The sequence below is a fragment of the Pantherophis guttatus genome, chromosome 1, assembly GCF_059756535.1.
Source record: "Pantherophis guttatus breed Tessera chromosome 1, ASM5975653v1, whole genome shotgun sequence".
Taxonomy (NCBI): Eukaryota; Metazoa; Chordata; class Lepidosauria; order Squamata; family Colubridae; genus Pantherophis; species Pantherophis guttatus.
Window position 1 is genome coordinate 274,744,254 of NC_142063.1, and position 23,030 is coordinate 274,767,283.

The window sequence follows — 23,030 nt, forward strand, 5'->3', positions numbered from 1 at the left end:
TAGATGTTTTTCTTTCTTTTTCGTAGGTTTTATGTGTATTTCTCTCTAGCCAGGTTCCACCTACGTAAACCAAGATATTATGCAGCCCTAGTTCAGTGAAATCACAATTCACTAGTTTCTGGGTTTTTCCAGCAGACTCTTTGCTGCCCATTGGGTGACTAAGATAGATCTATTTCGGCCTTATAAGGCCTCATCAGTTAGCCACACCCTCATCTCATGTAACCTCCCTGTAAAGGTACAATATTTGTTTTTCTTTCTTTTTCGTAGGTTTTATGTGTATTTCTCTCTAGCCAGGTTCCACCTACGTAAACCAACATATTATGCAGCCCTAGTTCACAATCACAATTCACTAGTTTCTGGTCTGCTGGCTACCAGAAAGAAAAAAAGCCCAGAAACTAGTGAATTGTGATTTCACTGAACTAGGGCTGCATAATATCTTGGTTTACGTAGGTGGAACCTGCAGGCTGGTGTCTTCGGCTTCGTGCTTATGCGAGGAAAGCGTGATTGGAGCTGCCATCTCTCTATAAATACTGGTGGGGAGGTGTGGGGTGCTAGCTTTGTTGCTGTGAGCGGGTTTGTTGCCTGTGTTGTTACATCTTGATTGGTTGATGGAGCTAATGCTTGCAGATTAGTCAGCTGTTTCGTAACATCCTGTGTGGGTGAAGTCCTTGATGTGTGCCCATTAGTCTTTTGTGTTTTAACGACCTGGATAATGGGCTGTGTGTTAACATCCTGAGTTCTAGTGTTGTGAACACATGGCAAGACCTCAAACTCGGAGCCAAACCAAAGCCCGGGATGTGGCATCACAGCCATCTGCTCAGGACATTACATTAAAAAACTCAGGATATCACAACTCAGGAAGTTAAAACTATATATATGTTTTCTTTTCTTTTCGTAGGCCTTTATGTGTATTTCTCTTTAGCCAGGTTCTTCCTACGTAAACCAAGATTTTTATGCAGCCCTAGTTCAGTGAAATCACAATTCACTAGTTTCTGGGCTTTTTTTCTTCAGGCAGCCAGCAAGCACCCTGTTGCCCTTAGTCTCCTTAGTCTCCCAATGGGCAACAGGGAGCTTGCTGGCTGCCTGAAGAAAAAAAGCCCAGAAACTAATGGATTGTGATTTCACTGAACTAGGGCTGCACAAAAATCTTGGTTTACGTAGGAAGAACCTGGCTAAAAAGAAATACATACATACATATCTTCCTGAGTGTAGGTGTTGCCCTTACATCTGAAGGTAAAGATGGCCATTTATTTTCCTTTTGTATGAAAAGTAAAATAATGTTTATTTACCTTTCGAATAAAGTGAGGCTAAAAGAAAGTTTTTTTCCAAGATTCAGAGGCAGGAGCCTGGCTGGCCTCTTTTATATTTGCCTTTTTACCAGTTGAAGAGCAAGGTATTGATGCCTGCAGATGCGCCCTGCCCAGTCTTTAGCATTTCAAACCTGATTCTGTGAAAGCTTCACTGTAATTCTATGTCAATTTTAAATTGTTGATGAGGAATGGAGTGATAACTGGGGAACTGAAACAGCATAGAACTTTTTGGATTTGCAGTATTTTTTTCATAAAGGACCTGGAATGTGTTACTTTTTTCTTTTTACAATATTTAAAAGTCTTGTTTACTCAAACTTATAGTGTGGGGTCTTCGGTGATCTCTGAGCTTGTTTGTTTTCTTGCAGTCATTTCATTATTTATTTATTTATTTATTTATTTGTTTAAATTTCTATACCGCCCTTCTCCAATATAGGACTCAGGGCGGTGAACAGCCGAAAATAAAAACAAGACATACATACAAAACATACAAAATCTAAAAACTGATTAAAATAATTAAATCTTTTGGCCGTGATTAAAACAATTCCAATTTAAAATCAGTTTAAAATTTGACTCAAGCCAGCCCAGCTAGTTGAAATAAATGGGTTTTCAGGGCCCGACGAAAAATCCGGAGGTCTGTTATTGTACGTAACTCTGGGGGGAGGTTGTTCCAGAGGGTGGGCGCCACCACAGAGAAGGCTCTCCCCCTGGGGGTCGCCAGCCGACATTGTCTGGCGGACGGCACCCTGAGGAGGCCCACTCTGTGTGAGTGTACTGGCCGGTGGGAGGCTATTGGTGGCAGAAGGCGGTCTCATTACCCAACTGGGTAACATCAGTGCTAGAAGAGATTGGGGTTTGCTCTCTGTTTATGTGTGTGTGTGTGTGTGTGTGTGTGTGTGTGTGTGTGTGTGTGTGTGTGTGGCCTGCCCTGTCAGTGTTGATGGGATTGTTTTTGGTGGTTCCTCGATTAAGCTGTTGTTTAGTTTGATTTTTTTGTTGGCAGTTCCTTGCTTAGGATATTGTTTACTGCTTGATTGTGGTCTAGTATTGGTCTTGGTGTTAATCTCTGCTCATCTGGGTGTTGACTGCTGCCAAGGTGGTGTTGTGGTCTTTTAACTTTTTGATTCTCTGTTTTGAATGGCATGTAGATGTTGTTTATTTCTATGTGCCTGTTGTTGAGTGCCAGGCATCCAGGAAGTCTCTGGTGTTTTGGGACCTAATTTAGTCTAGGATGCTCATGGTTTCCCACTTGAAACTATGGTGAAGTCTGTCCATGTCTTGTGCAATTAAGGCATTTTCATCATGTGTTCTGCCAGTTGGTGGTTAGCAGGTCGTGCTCTGCTAATTTATCTTACAAAAAGGCTGTAATAGCTCTTATATTGCATGTTGTAGATGACTCCTGTTTTTATTTCTAAAGCTACTGGGTCTTTTGGTTTTCTTAAGATGTCTCAGGGGCTTTAGTTGATGTGTGTGCTATGGTGATGTCCTGTGGTTGTAGTACTCTGTGGGTTGTTTCTGAGATGTTTTTGATGTATGGCAGTGATATCCTTTTCACAGCTTGTGTTAGTTGTGCTGTAGTGGGCTAAGTGGTCAAGAATGTTTTGATAAGTTGTGTATCTATTTTGTTGGAATGTGTTGGTATAGATGATGTTTCCTTTTTTTGATGTCCAGGGTTGATGGAGTGTTTATGCTTGTCTAAACAGCTTCTCTTGTGGGAGGTTGAATTGTTATTTTCTAGTGGAGCCCTTGCTTAGTGTGGCTGGTTTTATGATAGACTTATGTTTCTAATTTGCCATCATTGCCTCTGCTGATAACAATATTCAGGAAGGGTAGTGCATTGTTTTCTTCTTCCTTTATAAATTTTAGTCCTTTGAAGATGATGCTGATAGCTTCATGTGTCTTCTCTAGTTGTTCCTTTTTTATGACAAAGATGTCATCGACATACCGCATCCATACTTTGGGTTGTATGCATGGAACCTATAATTCTATGATAGGTTATAGTTTCTAGGCGTTGCATTATGGTCTTTGCTATAAACCCAGAGAGTGGTGGTTTTATGGGTGTTCCTCAAATTTGTTGGTATAGTTATTTGTCAGATTGAAGGTAGGTGGTAAAGCAAAGGTTGATGAGGTCCATGATTCTGGGTATTTCAATCTTAGTGTATTTGGTTATGTCAGTTGTGTGATATAGTTGTTCTGCCATGGATTATTTCATTAATTCTGGGTCTATGGATATAAAGAGTGCGGTGACATTGAATGAAAGCATGATCTCATCTTCTTCAAATATCAGGTCTTTTATTTTATTTTATTTATTTATTTTTTTTGAGAAACTGTAATGGGGAGTTGATAGAATATTTGCTTCTCTCTGTGAGAGATACTTTATCATAGCTGCTCTCAACATAAATATTTTAGATTAACTGTGGAGTTGATTTCCTGATCTGGTCTATATGGAGGAACTGACATACTGTATGTTTAATACTGACCTGTCCAAATTATCTTCTGTAACACTGGAAAGCATATCAAATATATAAAGAGGCTGGTTTTGTCAAAAGCACCCAAGATTGTGATACTAAGCATCTAAGTGCATGATATGAGAGATGCACTGTAGTGGCAGGCATTGCATGCTCACAATTACAACATAGCCTGTGTTACAACTCTGCCTTCACCTCCAACTCCAAATCTATACAAGAGGATTTAAGAGTTTACAGGAGGCTTGATGGTTCTGAGCAAAAATCAGTCAACAGGGGAGGACAGCTGATAGTGATCTGACCTACCATTGTGTTGTGTTCCATTTTCAAAACCTAACAGCAAGGAAAGGGGGGAAAAAATGCCATGCACATTTAAAACTGTGTGTGACAATCGAGAACAGCAAGTAGCACACATGCCTCCTGTGTTAGTTTTTAATATTCCAAGAGCTGCAAATACCACCTTTTTTTAAATCAGTTACATCATTAACATTTTGTGGGAATTAATTTCCATGAAACAGATTAATCTCTTCATAAATTACAATGGCAATCATAGTTTTCTTTAAATATTGCTTTCAACGTTATATAACCTTAGCTTATTTTTTTTTTCACAACCACAAAACAACCATATAAAAGCAATCATCTTGTTATCATGGTGAACATTTCAGGTATTACCTTACTATTCAAATATTAATATCTGGATGAAAGAGGGAGTCAGGTGATATTCACTGCAGGGAACTTGAATGTACAAAGACTCCTAAGCGTTAACGCTGATAAAGTTCCTCAAGTGATGGTGTAAACAGTTTGACTTCTGGAATTCTTCTCCTCCACTGTGTAGCAAAAACAAGTCAAGGTGGAAAGGGTATTTTGTAGTCTTCAATAACGTTTTCCTCACTGTGTGCCTCATTTCCATCCGGGCTCCACCGTTAACAGTGTACATAATGACAAGCCATTCTAGCCTTCTTCAATTAAAGCCTTGCAGTCACTGCATTCCTTACAGGTATCCTAGATTCTGAAAAAGAAGGAATACAGTTGTGCCAACAGTTTTGAGCAGAGAGAAGGAAAGATCTCAAGAAACATTCCAAAGCTTTTATAGAAATAGTGCACATTGTTAAGTATGCATCTGAGAGAGACAGAAATATTTAATAAACTGAAACTAATTGTCAGAAGTGGTGGTATTTTAAGTATCCATAAAAGTCACTGGTTTTTATAGTCTGATAAATCATGGCGAGTCACAAATAATCATGAACAAATAAACTTTTGTCTAGGAGAATGTATTTTCTTTACTGTTGTCTTTAACTGTTTCTATTAATAATGGTAGAATTATTAACATCCACTGAAACCACAATAGAGCTCCAATTCCATTTCATTGCAACAAATGAAAACAGATTATATTAATACTGTACTTTGAGAAATGTAAAAATACTAAATTGTAATACCTTCTGCTTTCTGCTTTGAAAAACATAAGAGGCTTACATAAGTTCCCATATTCTATAGCAGCGTTGGTGAACATTTTCAGCACCAAGTGCTGAAATAGAAGCACGTGTGTGTGTGCCGGAAACACAGCCGCCCGGTGCGCATGTGTGCACCGGGAAAATGATCTTCCGATTTCCAGTGCGTGCATGTGCACTGGCCACCTGGTCTTCTGGTTTCTGGTGCGCATGCACACGTGAAGACCAGCTTGCCAGTGCAAATATGCGCACTGGAACCCAGAAGGTCATCTTCCCGGCACATGCATGTGCACCAGGTAGTTGTTCTTCTGGTTTCTGGCGCTTCCGCACATGTGAAAACCAGCTGGCTGGTGCGCCAGAACCCGGAAGAGCAATGGGCGACGGCTCACGTGCCTGGAGAGATGGGTCTGTGTGCCACTTCCGGTACACGTGCCATAGGTTCGCCATCATGGTTCTATAGGATCAAATATTAATTCAGCATGAACAGAGTATAGTAAAAAGCTAACTTTTACTGAACCAGGAAGTATTAGTTGATATAACTTAGTACTCTGCCTGCACTAATAGGAAGTAGATTTCCAAGGTTTTATTTGGAGTTATTTGTAAGACAAAAGCTTACAATTTAAAAAAATACATTCATAGCATGTAAATCCTCTAAAGCTGTACAGACCTAAAAGTTTCTCCAGAATTTTTAAAACTCTTGATCATTGCTAAGGTCATTAGCATGTATTGTTATCAATCACTACCATTAGCAAGTCTATGAATTGTTTACCTGTTTTGTTATGGAAGTCAAGTAATATTATAAAAATGGAATAATCTACCCAGACAAATTTTGAATTGCAATTAGTAGTCAGAGAGGAAGTTTAGCCCACACTATTGTCTCTCTCAAGGAAAAGGCTAACTTTAGACTGATCTTAAATTTCTATAACAGACAGCCCCAGTTCCTTATTAGCTTGTTTGTTTGCTTGTTTGCTTGTTTGTTTGTTTGTTTATTTATTTATTTAATATAATTTGTATGCCGCCCTATCTCCGTAGAACTCAGGGCGGCTCACAACAAATAAAAACAAACCCAATAAAACATAAAATACATAAATATGCACACATAAAATACATAAATGTATAAATATATAATTTAAACATATATTAAAACCCATTAAAATAATCAAAAAACCCCTCAGTCCAGGCTGGGCGATGTAAACAGCCATGTTTTTAATTCGCGGCGGAAGGTGCGAAGGACAGGAGCCAACTGAAGCCCCAGGGGGAGTTGATTCCAAAGCGTCGGCGCGCCCACAGAGAATGCTCTACCCCCTGGGGGCCACCAGCCGACATTGTCTAGCCGATGGCACCCAGAGAAGGCCCTCTCTGTGAGAACGCACCAGGCGATGGGAAGCCATTGCTGGCTGCAGATGGTCCGACAAGTATCCTGGGCCTAAGCCATGTAGGGCTTTATAGGTCATCACCAGCACCTTGAATCTCACCCGGAGGGCAACCGGTAACCAATGCAAGTCGCGCAGGAGAGGTGTAACATGGGAGTATCTGGACCCTCCCATCACAACCCGCGCGGCCGCATTCTGCACCAGCTGAAGCCTCCGAGTGGTCCTCAAGGGCTATTTATTAGAATCAAAGCAATCAAGCAGCCAAAGGTGCACATACAGTATATGTGCATACTGTATGAACATATGTATGAACATTCAGTATATGAAATCCCTGTCTTAGCTCAAGCAGATAAAAATGTAGGCAGTTGACTTCTGAGTCAACACACCACTTTTGACTATTAATTTTTTGTACAAAGCCTGGCTTTATTAGTTTTAAAAAATATTTTTCTCCCTAAAATAGTTCCAAAAGGATAAACCATTCCTTGTAGTTTAAGGACATTTCACAAGTTCCTATGTTCCTTAGGAGTTGTAGGTTGCTTTACAAAAAAGTACTACAAGAAGCAGCTTTGTCAATATGGATAATAAATCTCCTTACAATACCCCCTGCCACATTCAATCTGTGGCATGCCAGGCTACCATAGGAACCCATTAGAGAAGGATTTTTCCGTGCTTTCTGCCATGAGCTCGACAAATGGTAGTAGTAGGTTTATTATATTTTTAAAAACCCAGCACAAATAGAATTTGATGAAATTTCCCCACCCCAACTTCTCTGTAATTCAGTAACTCCTGCCATACCCATTTTCAAATCATATTAAAATTTCTAACTTGTAGTGGGTTTTTTTTTCATCCACAGCAAAACAACAATGTCTCAAAACTGAGACATAATAGTATATCAACAAAATTATCTTAGGTCATAGTTCTCATTTCCAGGTTTCTATATATATCAATTATGCAGGTTTATATTTATCAGGTCTTAAAATATGACCATCCCAAATTACAAACACATGCAGAATACAAAGGAGGTTTTGTTTTGTTTTGATGATAAAATTCCACCCATTATCTAATTGACAGGAAAGAAAAAACCGGAAGAACAAACTAAGAATGTGAATAGTATAAGTCTGTGGCTATACACAGGTAAGAATGTTGGACATTGCCAATTGCCAACAAGGTGTTCCATCCTAATTTATGTAAAACTGGTTTTATTTGCATGGAATAAAATGAACAATCTATATAAACAGAGTGATGCAATGAAAGGCAGGAAGATTTATAATTTATTCAGATACACACTTACCAAACATTCCTGCAGTCTTAGCCAGGGACTCTTTATTTACTCTGTAAGTGAATCCATCATTTCTGGGGGTGGAAGTGAGAAGGGAAAGAGAAAGAATTTGAATGAGGTTCTGTAACATCCAATCTTTATTGTGGGAAAAGGAACTATGAATTCTCTATTCTGAACATGCAACAACAGTAACATAATTAATCATGCCAACAGTGCAAAAATCTCCAGACATTAAATGCTGAAGTACATCATTTAGCACATTGATAGAGTTGGCAATGCTTCTTACTGTTTGAAACTAAGAACTTTATTGCCTCTTTAAAAGAAAAGTAATAACAACCATAACCGTTTGTTTTAATCTGGGGGATTGTTGTTAATTTATTATCTAAAAGAAAAAAACAAATAGCACATAAAACATTTATCCTCTGAATTATTTTATGATGTCATCAGAATCCCTGCCACACTTGTTGGTATGGTTCAGGTCAAGTATTGATGTTGTCATTAGTTTAACTATGCAAAATAATTAGATCAATGTATTTTATTTATCTTTTAATTTTTATTTATTTATTAAATGTTTATGACTCCCATTTTCCCTATGAGTGGTTCTGGGCAGCTTACAAATTATAAACATCATACACTAGAAACAGTGAAGAGCCACAGATTTTATTGTAAGGCACATGCTAATGCCATATAATAACATTTGGGTAGTCTTAAAAAATAAAATAAGATGTTTTATGTTACCATATATTACTATATTGGGCTATTAATACTTGCTCCAGTTATGCATTTGGCTACAATACTTTGTAAATACAGCTCAGCCTGCAGAAGTAATTAATAATTAATTCACTACAGGTAATATTTGCTATCTGATTTAAGGGTTTGGAATACCCCATCTGTAGTGCAGGTCATTTTTTTATTACCTGCCAAGGCTCATCTACAATATGGCCCCAAATTTTGTGCGGAATAAACACACCAACTCTCTGAATTTTGTCCTTCATGAGATCATTATATATGTGTCAATTAATGGACATCTGATCTCATACTGTGAGTCATGCAATAGATACTTGAGTGTTTGCTCTGGCTTTCAAATTAGGACCACTGAAGAGAGCTGTCACTTTTCCTGACATGGAATTCCCAGATTCTCTATTACATCTGATATTCCAGATTGTGGTAGCAACAGTACTGGTAGAATTTGCAGGAACTTTCTAGCAGTTTTCTTAAATATTTCAGTTTCAGTCCAATCTATTAGATGTACAACCATGCTTATAGGTACAGAACACCTGCTTCTACGCAGTGCCTACTCCTCCTATATACCCAAGTCATAAGAAGGTATATTCTTTTGAAGGTTGCCATGGATTTGCATTTCGTGTCAGAAATGGTTGTGCCCATGATACAAACCAGGCTATAAAACAATTTGCCAGGAGAAGAAGCAAGCCCCTCCTTACATTTTAAGATGGGGCGTAAAACCTTATTCACAGAGTCTTTTAATGGTTTATTGGAATTTTTATATTTTTTTAATTAAAATTGGAATCATCATTTTCATGGATACTTGATTGTACGGTACGCACTCAGACTCACGAAGGGATCAAGTGAATATAAATCTTTAGAAAAAAAATAAACATATACAAACTTGCTACCTAATCTCCTTTGCGGTCGGTATATATTGTACTGCAATATATAATGGTTCCAAAACTGGGTGGAAAGTGAGAACAGGACAAGGAAAGTTCCCTCCATGGGGCAAAAAAAATGCTCATGATTTTAGCTACAGCTCTAGGGGACCTGGGCAAGGTCCATACTAGAGTTCTTTTAAATTTTGTAATTAGCACTGTAGCTCTGTAAAATGGTAATAAAATTACATTCCTTCTTCTGAGTATTTTCTACTGTTAGGAGATTGATAGTAATTCAGCTTCTTTGTTGAGTTCCAGACAGTGGTGGGTTCAGTCCGGTTCTGCAAACTGGTAATAATAGTGGCGGGAGCTCCGCCCACCTGCCCAGACATCATCATGGACGATCTGCACATGTGCAGAAGCGCGCGCACGTGTGTGCTCCTGTTGCAAACCGATAGTAAAGGTAAGTAGAACCTGCCCCTGGTTCCAGATATATACTCACGTTTTCATTCTGGCCACCATGCCTAGTCTCACAAAAGTAGCCAAAGCATTTTTCTGCATATCCGAAGATAGGACCTCATAACACTGAGTGCTCCCTAAACAGAAGGAATGGGGACAATGAAAAATGTGGTCCTTTTATTTAAGAGCTAACATCATTATAGCACTGTAATATCCAAATCCCACACCTGTCTCCAGAAGCTGGGAAGCAAGGCTTCGGACTCCAAATACAAAGTGCTTCTCAGTAAAGGCTTCATTTGTTTCATTAAAAAGGTATTTGCAGATTATCTAAGAAAAACACATTTAAACTGAGGTTACATTGGTGTTACTAAGCTCATCACAAAATAGCTACTGTTCTTTTTTTTACGGGAAGGTAGGCACACAACAAAATTGAAAACATTTGAGCTGAAAAATACTTCCACGTATTTAAAAGAGTTGAAGTTGTTGGTTAAGAGCTATTTTCAAAAAAAAATATTCCCACTAAAAATATATTTGTCTTTCTTCTTTGAATGGAAATTTTCCCATACAATATACCTCAATCTGTTTCTGGAACTTTTATGTTACAAAGCACTTTGTAAACAAGAACTGGAACTGTCTGCGTCATGAGTGATATAAGGATAAGTAAAAAGCCAGAAAGACCGACAGGAAGAGGCTTGGTGAGACGATTTCAGCCCTTCCATTCAATATTCATTTCACTGCCTCATGGATACACTGTAATCCTATAATATAATAATGCTCAATTATATCTAAAATATCAGCTTAGTGAGGTGATGCAATCTTACGTAAAAGGGTGTGCGCGTTTCATTTTCCTTTGAACATATCCATGCTAATCAATTAGAGCACATTGGTAATACTACAGTTGCCTTGCTTAAATTAGAAAAATGGTGGTAGTGGAGAGAAGAGATTATCATCCAATGAATTAATTTAAAAGTAAGCCCTAAATAGCTTCAAATATAGCCACGATAGGTCACATGGTGGCTCCCTGGTAGTATTAGGAGTTAAGCACCAAATGTAGACAGCACAGCTGTGAGAATTAAAGACTCAGCCATCCGAAAAGTAACAAAACTGCCTGCTCTCATTTGAATATATTGTAAATCAAGGTCATCACTTGGGGGCCCTTCTTTAGGTGCCTTGGCCATCATAAATTAGATAGAAGAAAAGGAAGCAGAAGGCCTTTTTCATGGCATTGCCCTCAACTCTTCCTCAGGGAAATTCATATTCTCTCCTAACGTGATGAACTGTAATTGTTGGGCAAAGGCTTCTTTACTTGCCAGACGTCTTAATTCAGTGCTAGATATAATATTTGCACTTTAACGCTAATTTTTTGATTCGTTTTTTGCTCATCCGTAAAACTCTGCAATCTTGTTTTCAAGATAGACTTTGAGATTCTTCTTCATTTTTATGCTCTGGAAGCGTATTTCTGTTACAGACACAAACACTATTGGAATTGGGAGACAATATATTTACAAGAGTTAAAGACAGAAGCTCAGCACTGACATGTAATATTTATTATCACTCCTAACAACAAAGATGACCACTATAGAAAAGAATGTCGAAAAACCCATACCTGATAACCTTCCACAAATGGCTTAAACATCTCACTCAAGAAAGTAATTACTGTATTTCCTTTCTCTGTGACAAAGATTTGCTGTGATGTGTCTTGAACGGCTCCACATTTTGTAAGCAAGAAACAACCTTCTTCAAAATCCTAGAGATTAAATAAATCTCTATTATTATTTTTTTACTGGCTGTAAACTCAAATGTAACATCTATAATTTGTTCTAATGTCAACCAATATGCACAGAGTATAAAAAAACAAATCTACGGATCATGTTAACATCTCAAATCATGTTAACATCTCCAGAGTCATGTGACAGTGAGATGGATGGTTGGATGGATAATGAATGAATGAATGAATGAATAAACAAACAAATAAATGTTACTTAAGTAACTGGAGGGAGGGTGGGAAATCAGGAATCTAATTCTGAAAACCACTAGCAGCATTTACTGTTCTGGGAGTCCAGCTACCTCATATACTCTAAACCAGGGGTCTCCAAACTTGGCAACTTTAAGACTTGTGGACTTCAACTCCCAGAATCCCTCAGCCGGCATAGTGATTGGAGAATTCTGGGAGTTGAAGTCCATGCATTTTTAAAGATGTCAAGTTTGAGAAAACACTGCTCTAACCTATCAAAAACAAAGCCAAGCTGTACATATGAGGCAAGATGATATGATGGAAATAGAATCCAATTATAGATCTCTAAATGAAAACCTGCTTTTCAAGAAAAAAGACATTAGACATGATATGCACTCAGACTAGTACAGTCCTTTTGCCAGAAGATAATATTTATTTTTGGTTTTTTTATTTTCTATCTCACCTCTGCTAGGGTATTGAACAGTTTCCAAACAGAAAATGAAAGTGCAAGTTACATAGGTACTTCCAGTTTGCCAAACAACCCTATTTCTATACTCAGATTACACACACTTTTTAAATAATCGTTACACCATGTATATTATACAACTACATTCTAACAACACCTTAAAGACTAACCAAACCCTTGTGGACATGATTCAATATTAGAATTAGAATTAGGATTTTTTTTTATTGGCCAAGTGTGATTGGACACACAAGGAATTTGTCTTGGTGCATACGCTCTCAGGGTACATAAAAGAAAAGATACCTTCATCAAGAATCATAAGATACAACACTTAATGATAGTCATAGGGTACACATATTTTTATGAATTTAATTACAGCATTACAAAATAATCCCAAAAACTCAGCAATGCGATCTGTGTTTCGTATGACATGAAGAATTTATATTTGTTTGCTTGTTTGTTTTACCCGATTTATAAACTACTCCAATCCCAACTGATTCTGAGCAATCTTCACAAATTGTATTATGTGAAGTGAAATACATGTTTTAATAAAATAGCAAGAATGTCAAATAATAAAAATAGCAATATATTGAAACAGCGAGGACTCTAATTTAGTAACACAGAGATTCAATACAAAGGCAAAACCTTTCAATCAGAATGAATATGAACTACTTTCCAAAGTGGAATGACAACAAAAAAAGGAATAGTTTGCAGACAGATAGGACCATGACATTCCTGGCCTCAATGGTGCCTACACCATTAATCCCCTTGGGAGAGGAAGGACAAAGAGAGGGAAAGAGAAAGGGAAAAGAAAAGGGAGGAGGAGACAGAGAGGGAGAGAATGCATATGTACGCTTATGTGCCTGCTAACCAAAGACAGAGGACTTTCTGTAACTATGAACAAGATCTGGTTCAGAAAACTTGCTGGTAAATAACCAGTTGCAAGTTCAGATATCCAACTACAAATTCCAGCAGACCTCACCACTAGCTAAGTAGGGCTGCTGAGAGTGGTAGTGCAGCACAGGTTCTCAATTCTTTCTTAAATGATAAATAATGTACATCTCTAAGAATCCTCCAAGTATATTCTAGCTGCAATGGTAGCTGCGACTGTTTTATAGCCAATTATTTATACTGTAACCTTCAATCAGAGCTATTGCACTAAAACATTCTTTCCCAATTAATATGATTGAAGAATTATAACCCGGAATGCACCTGACCTAATTGGAATGACCTGATTGTGGGGCAGAAATCAGCTCCAGTATGCCCCACCCTTTCCAATACAATTTCAAGATAGTTACTGAGGGTTTCCCTGCGGCTTTGAATGATTACAGATTATCAGTTCAGCAAACTATTGCTTATCTGAAACAAGTCCATTTTAATCCAAAATATGACCAATGAAAGTAGTTTCCTTTAACCAGCTGCAATTAAGAATATTCACAATTTGGGTTTGGATGTAGTAGAAGTTTAACTTTTCATTTCTTCCACATTTGCACTGATAGGCTTTCTGTGTCCATTTGCAATTTAAACCACAGGTGATCAAGCTTTTTACATGTTAAGTTTTGCAGCCTCCTCAAGGCAGAAAGGGTTTAGTTGGTAGCCTTTTTCTATTTGTTTTGGGGACGGGAGGGAGCGAAAGGAACAAACTAAACCTCATGGAAGCTTAATCATCCTATTTTGTATGTTTGTTTTTCTAAAAATTGTAGAAAGAAATCATATAGCTGAAAATCAGCAGTGTAATCAAGGAATGCTCTGGAATCATGGTCATTATCAGATCAATTGTTTTTTCACCCTCCCCTCCCCCACCCCCAATTTCTAGAATTCTGGGTCTTCCATTGGGAGTTTTGCTCCCAACTGCTCTTTCAAACAAGCGCAAATAGTTTTTCTAGGGCAGAAGAGAAAGAATTTGACAAGCGTTTTCTGTATCAAAATTAGAAAAGAAAAAAAAGGGGGGGGACACAGAACTTGAAATGAACTTGAGCATTTTGGAACTGAGCACTCTGTGCTGCTTTGAGGATTCTTGAAATATTATATTGATACAAGATGAAGTGCCTTTTCAACCTGAACAGGCAGAGTAACAGAATTACACCACAATGTCTGTAGCAAACAGTTGTGACTTGGCTTATGCAAGAGTAAAGTGAAGGACCCTTATGGCCCAGTAACCACACTTGGGAGAAAACATGCGCTGAAGCAATCTCTCCTTAAGGCGGGGGGGAGCAACCAAACTAGATTAAGTGGCTGTGCACGTACTTTTCTGCCAGCCTATTCATTATGGTTTTCCTCTGGGTCAAAATGGGTATGAATTAAATGCGGCAAGGCCTCAAATCCAAGCAGTAGGCAGAGGGGGTACGGTAACACCCCTAGGATAAGAGCAACTGTAGTGGAAATGAATAGGGGCAGTGGAAGGTCCCCAGATTTGTGTCAAAAATGAAAAAAAAGAGCACAGACTGTTATATGAGAAGCAAGAAAATTACAAAAACTAGAAAATTACAGAGATGGTTGAGGGCACGCAGGAAGGAGCTCTTGGGAGACAAGAATTTTACTCCACCCACTTAAAATGATCCTGAAAACTGATGACCTCTTGGGGTTTTTTTTGTTTTTTGTTTCCATTTTCTAATCTTTTGAATATTTTTCTATTTAAACCTATTATTATCAGTGGAGCAATTAGGTTACCTGAAAAACACTCACTCTTAATTGGGATATCAATGTAAACAAAATAATTCGGGGATGACTGGACAAAGGTTTATTTAATACAAAAAACACTTTGAAAAACTTTGAATATTGTTTACCAATGGATAATGATGTTTTTCAAGTGATTAAAATAAAGGAGAAGGTATTTGGATGGTGGTTGCGAATTGCAAAATGTTATCTTCAGACTGTTTTGAGTCTGAAATTTCATAAAATGTGTCCCATCAACAGTCCCTGCAGAACTGCTGGTTCAACTTAGAAACTCATAGTGCTCTGGAAATGCTTTGAGCTTGAAATTCAGTATTTTTCAGTTTGGATCAGCTTTGTTTCAAGCTCAAAATACTCAAAATAGGGGAGTTTTTGTTTATATTTTGTTTTCATAGAAAAGAATATCAAAAAGAAAAGTTTTTTTTTTAAAAAAAAAAACCCACACACCCAATATAGAAAACTGTCCCTAGTCTTAAACTCAAGTAAGTCGTGACAAATTCCCTCAAATATTAAGAACTCAAGACTTAACAGTTTACCTTCAGGGATATTCCAGGAAAGAAGATAAATTCTTCAGAAAAAACATCACGCCAGAATGAAAACTGGTTATAGACCTCTTCTGCAAAACATAATTTTTTTATGAGTAAGATCTTTCTTCAAATAATTTTGCTATTAAAAGATAAATGTAAAAGATACAATTTAATGTATACACACACATATACACACAAATATACAGTGGAACCATTGCTTGATAAATGAAAATGTGCACAATGTGGACATAATTTGGAAATGCCTTCGGGGTTCTCTTGCGTGAACCCACTGAAATGATTCAGAATTCCAGAGAAACAAGAATGTTCCAATGGCAAACAATAACATTTCTAGCTATCTACTATCTCCAGCAAACAGTTGTTAAAGAATTATGCTCTGATGAATAAAATATGAATCATGGCTACATCTGCACAGGAATTATTCCAATTGAATCTACATGGCTTAGACCTACTTCAGCCCAGAGCCCCAAATAGTCAGGCTATGGGAAGAGTACATGTGGACCATAAAACCCTATCAATGCTACTTTGAAGAGGTTCAAACTTACCCAAGCTTCATATTTTACTTATGCTAAATTAATGTGTGCGCGTAATGGATGCTAAGGCTGGCTGAAATGGTTTACTGGACATAATTGGTTTGATACCATATATTCACTTGCAGAAGAAAGAGAACAAAAAGACGACAGGGAAAAAAAAAGACAATTGTGTCTCACTGTATGTCTCTACTATTGGAATTAATACCATCGACAGGTTTATTTCCCCCTCTTCCTGCAAATCTCTCATCTGGTACAGAGATTTTAAGAAACCCATCAACCTTGGCAACTTTACGACTTGTGGACTTCAACTCCCAGAGTTCTGCCAAGGTTGGAGACCCCTGATCTAAGGTGAAGGACAAGATTTGCTTAAAAAGTAACTGAGCTCAAATCTATTTACAAAGTGTTGGTTAGCTCATAGACTTAAAACCAAGGAAGATTTCTATGTGAAAAAGCGTCTTTATAGCTATTCACAAAACATGCTTATCTTGGTGCACCTGTATTCTCTCCATGCTTTGAGCTCTTGGGCCCAGGGACTGTATTAAAATTCAATGTTTGTTTACTTAGTGACTTATGCAATTGAGCAACGGAGTTTATCTGTGATTTAGATGTCATCTTTGTAATTATAATAGAGAAGTGAAATTACCTTTTCTGGAACTGTGTGTGATTTGCAATGCAATTGCTACAAGAGCTGGTCGCACAAAGATATTAAGCAACTGATTCTTATAGGAGCCACACAGGAGGCTGGAGAAGGCTCGCCTAAACACAGGATCCTCTGTAGTAACAAATCCCATTTCTTTGTCATTGAGGATCACTTCCCCATTGACCAAGCTGGCAATGTTGGAATGCAGCGCCAAGGCGGATTTTACAGCTTTGCTGGCACAACGATTATCTAACAACAATAACAACAATAAACAAATGCAAAGGAATATCAGTACCTACAAAGATATGCTTTTAGCTTTCTGCTTTACTATGAAAATAAATTGGTGGGAGGAGGTGTCTCGCAATTCACATATTTTCACAATGGTCAATCTTGCATTCAGAATGGACTGAGCCTTTCAGGGAAGTTTTCATGGGGGGGAAATCTTTTTTAAAAAAATGTCCAAAAGACCCATCTTGAAGGAGCTACTCTGATGTTATTAGCCTTTTTAAAAAAACTTCCTAAACTTACCAAAGAATGAAGAAATAAAGGGAAAACAGCAGCCAAGACTCCTGGCTAAATTTTTCCCCCTCAAGTTTCCAAACTTTAAAAATGAGGATTTATCCAAAACAAATATATTCTTTGCTGTTGCTGGCACACTGGGGAATGACATTTTCAGCTCAAGTGGTCAATGCGCAAGGAGGTTTTTTTTAAAAAAAGAAAAGCTTTCCAGACTTTAGATTAGTTAATATTAGAACATTTTGGAAGCAGCTAAATCAGATCTTGTGAAATCTATAAAAGTGCAAGGAGGAAAATCAAAGGCAAAGGTAGCAGAAAACCTCAAACAAATACAGGCAAAACTGGAAAGAAGAACCACATTCTTGTACATGGGAGAAAGATGTCTGAACTGGGAACTTGCACATAAAATAATAATTATTTCCCCCTATCACCCCAAACAACCAGCAAGTACAACAGTATTCTATTTCCTGCCCTCAGCACCTAGCAAAAATATCTACAATATTGTATGGCAAACTAGTGAAAAAGAACAAAAAATCCCAAAAGACCTGAAGTCAAGCATCAGGAAAAACAGGAATTGAGGAAGATTTGTCCTCTTCCCCAAGTAATATTAATTCTGACTTTCACAACCTTATTGTAATGACAAATTAGAAATGGGCTTATGGTTGGGGTGGGGGGAGGATTTTGCTTAAATTTGCCAGAACACTTTTTTAAAAAAATGATTTATAAAACATTTAAAAAACTGTTTTATAATGTGTCTTCTACTTTTAAATGATAATATTTTTGTACATAATTGAAAGTCAAATCAACTCCTGAACAAGGGTTGGATAAATTCATCAAATTTTATCCCTATTGGGATTTTCACTAGGACTCAATTTTGGTGCAGTGGTTAAGGTGCTAGATTAGAAACTAGGAAACCAGGAGTTCTACTTCCTCCTTAGGCACAGAAACTCACTGGGTGACTTTCTCTCAACTCAACCCACCTCACGGGGTTATGGGGAAAATAAGAGGAGGGTACATAATTAACATTGCTTCAAATTGTACCATATAAAGATAGGATTTAAATCTACTATTTTTTTGAAAAAATACAAAATGTTCCTTATTCTCCATGATAATCAGACAATCAGAAAGAGTTTTAGCTTTCTAAAAAAATATTCTTCATTCTAGTCTTTGACTATCCTAAAATAGAAGCAAAGAATAATACAAACTATACTGCTTTCAGAAAAGGAAAAGATGTACAAGTGTGCTTGCATACCAGGCCAGTCTAGGAATCCTCCAAATAGCTGAGTTAAATTTTTCAACCAAAGTGTCTTTTCCACCAGAAGTTCAAAATCTATGGCTGGTAAATTCTGGAGCAAGATAGTGCAAATCAACACCCATGGATTCAGAACCATGTTTTCTATTTGTAAGAGCTCTATTTGGTAGGCTACATCAGTGACAAATTTCTGTATTTCCTCAGATGGCTTCTGGGGAATGTGCCTAAGAAGAAAATGTACAATGAGCAAAGCACTTAGAATGGTTATCTTGCAATCCCTTTTCAGCTTTAATTGAAGCATAGAAGAGTCCTTGGGTTTCCTTTCTTTTTCCTTCTTTTTTTTTTTGCAAAGAATCTTTCAGCCCCTCTAAAGCAATTTATCTTTTAATAAACAAAGCCTTTTCCAAACTTCTATTACACACAAACACATTCCTTACATTCCAGTTATCCAATGATTTCAAAACGCAACAAAACAGAGCTACCAGATCTTGTTACAGACATCTGAACAATTACTAGAAGAGTTTCTCTGCATTGCTAGTCAATCATTATTTTTGCAGATAATATAAGAGTTCTATGAAAGACAGATACCAAAGCCTTTTTTTTTCTTGCAAGCTATTAAAAATACTCAACCATGAAATGCATACCTTGGAACTAAATTAAACGGATATTTATTCATTCTTCCAGCTTCCAATGTTCTGAGTGATACAGGCTGTCCAAAATGCACATGTATGCTTCCAAAATCTTCATTTAGAATTTTTCTGGCTTTCAAGAGTCCCTGAGGAATAAAAATGAAATAAAAATAAATTTTGAAGGCCGACTGATTTTACATAGCACCCGATTTCACAAATGTGATGCTGGACAAAGCAAACGACAAAGATACATAAAAATGTATCTTAAAATAGCAAGAAAAAAGCAAAAAAAAAAAGACATATGAGAAGAACCATGGAAGAGTGTTTAAAAATCCATCCATAATAAAGTCACCTTGCAGGTACCCTGTTCCCAAAGGATCCTTAGGCCTGCCGAAAAAAGTTGCTCATGGCAACTTGAAAGCTTTGCAAGTTGACACACATCCTAAGAGATATACAGATGTCAAATCTGTAATATAATTATGTCTGTAATGTAATACATAATGATATGTAATTCATACATAATGATATATAATATATATAATACATACATAATGATATGTAATATAATACATATAGATATAATACATTTATTATTTATCTTCTTATAATTTCTGCAGTACAGGTAGTCCTTGACTTACAACCTTTCGTTTAGTGACCATTCGAAGTTACAATGGCACTGAAAAAAAGTGATTTATGACCGTTTTTCACATTTACGACTGTTGCAAGATTCTTATGGCCACATGATCAAAATTTGGCACTTGGCAACTAGCATGCATTTATGACAGTTACTGTATATGATCACCATTGACCTTTCCAGCCGTCTTCTAACAAGTATAAAGCCAGATTCGCTTAATGCCCATGTGATTCATTGAACTGCAGCAATTTGCTTAACAATTGTGATAAAAAAGATCATAACATGAGGCACAACTCACTTAACAACTACCCTGCTTAGCAACAGAAATTTTGGGTTCAATTGTGGTCATAAGTCGAGGAAACCTGTACTGCTTCTTAAATTTGTACAGCTTTATTATTCTTACCTCTTTTATCCTCACAAAAAGTCTATGAGGTTTAATGCTATTATTTTTATTATTTTACAGAAGTAAAGCTGAAGTGGCCCGTGAAAAGTGGTACCCTAAAGAGAGTAACCAATTACAATTTAGCATACTAAGAATTAAAACAGAAAGCAATGAATTCTCTTTTTTTTCTCTTTCTTTTCTTCTTAGGTGCACCTGTAAGGAGTTGGGAAGCTTCTGCCTTCATTTCAGATTACCCAGTTTTGTATACCGTTCAGTCTCCTAATTCATGTCTAGTTGAAATAAACCAATACCATAAACTATGGTTTAAAATTGGCTGCGATTAATCTAAATTTTCAAATTTCCTCTTGCAGCTGCATTGAACAAAGAAAAGGGAAAATGTGGTGACACCTAAACTCACTCCAGCTTATTTTATTTTCGTAATGCTGATTTACAGTTTAGTATTATAATCACCCTACTCCACAGGAAATAGCAAGACAGTATCCAACATTTCTCCCACAAGTATGCCAATTTAGATTCCTTACCGATGTAGATTCTTTTGGTTTAGGAACTCCCAAAAGTTCATATGCATAAAGAAATTCTTCCAACACCCTCTCATAACTGATACTGATTGGGACAAGATATACATCAAAAATCTCCCTTTTAAGAAAAGGATCCATCACAATATTGAGAAGACCTGCAGATACAAAGAACACCTTTTTTTAAAAAAAAAGTACAAAAAGCCTTTTTAAAAGAAATCTAAGTTAATACCTAATTTTCATGTAGGAATTCAACCCTATATTTTAGGGCTGTGCAAAAGATTCTGCATATGAACCATTTCATGCATAGAACAGGAAGTTCTTATCAATCCACAGTCTTCTTTTTTTTTCAACACAGATCCAAAATATCTGTGTTTGATCCAGGCACAGAACTGGAATATACATGTTGGACAAGGTGTTCAAAACAGATAAAACAGCAAGTGCTACATAGGATGTAGGAGAGAGGTTAAAAGAAGGTAAGGGGAAAGGAAGAAGTGGGAAGAGCAAGGGAGGGGCTATCACCACCTAAGTATATGGAGCAGGGGTAAATATAGTTCCCAACTAAAAGGAAAAAAGGCAAAAGAAACTTGGGGAGATTGAGGCAGGCAATTGGCGGTTGCCATATGCGGTGGGTCCTTGGACAGTAAAGGTGACCAGCAAGGAAGTACTGGAGCGCATAACACCAGACATGTCATTGGAAGGCAAAATCACAAAACTGCGTCTCACTAATTTTGACCATGTAATGCAAGGGAATGCACTAGAAAAAGCAGTTATGCTTGGAAGAGTTAGTAGTAAAAGGAAACCAGGCCACCACAACACGGTGGATGGACACCATCAAAACTGACATCAGCCAGAGCAAAGAACAACTCAAAGTAGCGCAAGATCAGAAGATGTGGAGAGACCTGCCCCACAGAATTACCATGAGTTGGACATAACTGAATGGATAATATCATCATCATCACCATCATATGTGGTGAGATGACAACAAATGACTATGGGAAGGGGAAAGGAAAGATTGAGAGGAGATGGGCACATGCTGAAGAAAGGAGGGGAGGATGAGATGCACAAACCTAGCTTTACTCACCCAGATGTCCCTACCAGGTATGTCTTGACTCAAATTAGGGAGCAATATTTTCTGGGTTTCAGTTTGGCTAGACTATAACCTATACTGGAATGGTCTGGCTAAAAGTTCAAGCCACAATGTGTTTGTTCCATGCAAAGAATTTAACACATCTTTCATTTCAGGCACATGTGTCAGTCCCTAGTAGCTGTTGACAAATAAGGCTGGATTCTCCCAAAGTTTATCAGCCAGAGTTACTAAAAAGAAAAAATAGTACAGAAATTTGAAAATTAAATATTCTTTACCATTCCACTTGTCACTATATTCATTATTGTAAAGGGTCCATTGCTTGTAATGCCGCTTGCCTCTTGAAGCAGGGAGAGATTGCAACTTACTTCCCTCATATGGAAGGAATATGCACACATTCTGGCTCTGGAATCTTCTGGAATCTTCCAGCCTCTAAGAAGTCTACTAGATCAGGGATGTCAAACTCGCGTCGTCGTCACATGACATATCACAACTTTTTCCCTTTGCTAAAACTGAGGTGGCCGTGGCCAGCGCATGACGCATCTGGCCCACAGGCCGGGAATTTGACATCCCTGCACTAGATGCTCCTATCAGATTTCTAATATCAATTTAAGTATTCACAGCCACATTGTACTAAAGGTACATTGTACAACTGTGCCTACAGCAGGTGTAACGTTTTGACCAACATACCAAACTTTGGAGACAATGTCTTTGCAGTACGGCTTCTAGTACCTTCAAGGTAAAACTCAACAGGGGCATGTCCATTCTTGAGAGAGGAGAAAAGAGAAAGAGAAAGAGAGAAGTTAACAATTAGCAAAACAAGTAAGATATATACATTTTTTCAGACAAGCAATCCATAAAATTGGGAGGGGGGGAATGAAGCAGCAAATAACTGTAAAAGTTAATTAAGAGGAAAACATGTATCTCTGATTTTCAAAATCTAAAATTAAAAGGAATCTCTTGTTCCTCAGGACAGATATATATATTTACATATTGCCAATGAAGTATCTACCATTAGCAAAAACCAACACAACATTACTGGCTATTATAAAGTTATTCACCTTTAAATTACATTTGACATATTCAGCAAACACTGCCCAATATAGCTTGTTGCCACCAAATGTACGTCGCATAAAAAAGGCACCTGATTTTCGAAGCAGCTCACCGACTATTTTCATTCCAAGGAAATCTGGCAAAAGCACAGAAGATAGATGAAAGAAGTCAACCATTGTCAGTCTTGCAAGATAGTCC

At 37.4% G+C, this 23,030-nt stretch overlaps 1 protein-coding gene and 1 long non-coding RNA gene across 3 annotated transcripts in view; one reads left to right on the forward strand and one right to left on the reverse strand.

Annotated features, from left to right (window-relative positions):
• Window positions 1-4,190: 4,190 nt before the first annotated feature.
• The window catches only part of GNPAT (glyceronephosphate O-acyltransferase), a 35,158-nt gene continuing 16,318 nt past the window's right edge, over window positions 4,191-23,030 (reverse strand). For both annotated transcript variants that reach the window (XM_034428383.3, XM_034428384.3), the window contains exons 5-16: window positions 22,841-22,968; window positions 22,470-22,545; window positions 20,699-20,850; window positions 19,156-19,286; window positions 18,512-18,735; window positions 16,747-16,992; window positions 15,562-15,641; window positions 11,542-11,682; window positions 10,163-10,262; window positions 9,979-10,072; window positions 7,885-7,946; window positions 4,191-4,781 (exon numbers count right to left, since the gene is read on the reverse strand). In XM_034428383.3, the coding sequence (XP_034284274.2) occupies window positions 4,738-4,781; window positions 7,885-7,946; window positions 9,979-10,072; window positions 10,163-10,262; window positions 11,542-11,682; window positions 15,562-15,641; window positions 16,747-16,992; window positions 18,512-18,735; window positions 19,156-19,286; window positions 20,699-20,850; window positions 22,470-22,545; window positions 22,841-22,968 (1,478 nt within the window). In that variant the 3' untranslated portion in view covers window positions 4,191-4,737. The remainder of the gene's footprint in view (window positions 4,782-7,884; window positions 7,947-9,978; window positions 10,073-10,162; window positions 10,263-11,541; window positions 11,683-15,561; window positions 15,642-16,746; window positions 16,993-18,511; window positions 18,736-19,155; window positions 19,287-20,698; window positions 20,851-22,469; window positions 22,546-22,840; window positions 22,969-23,030) is intronic.
• On the forward strand, window positions 7,664-20,569 carry LOC148116858 (uncharacterized). The gene is made up of 3 exons (XR_015731451.1): window positions 7,664-7,727; window positions 9,795-9,939; window positions 20,364-20,569. It is a non-coding gene; the product is annotated as an uncharacterized LOC148116858 (long non-coding RNA).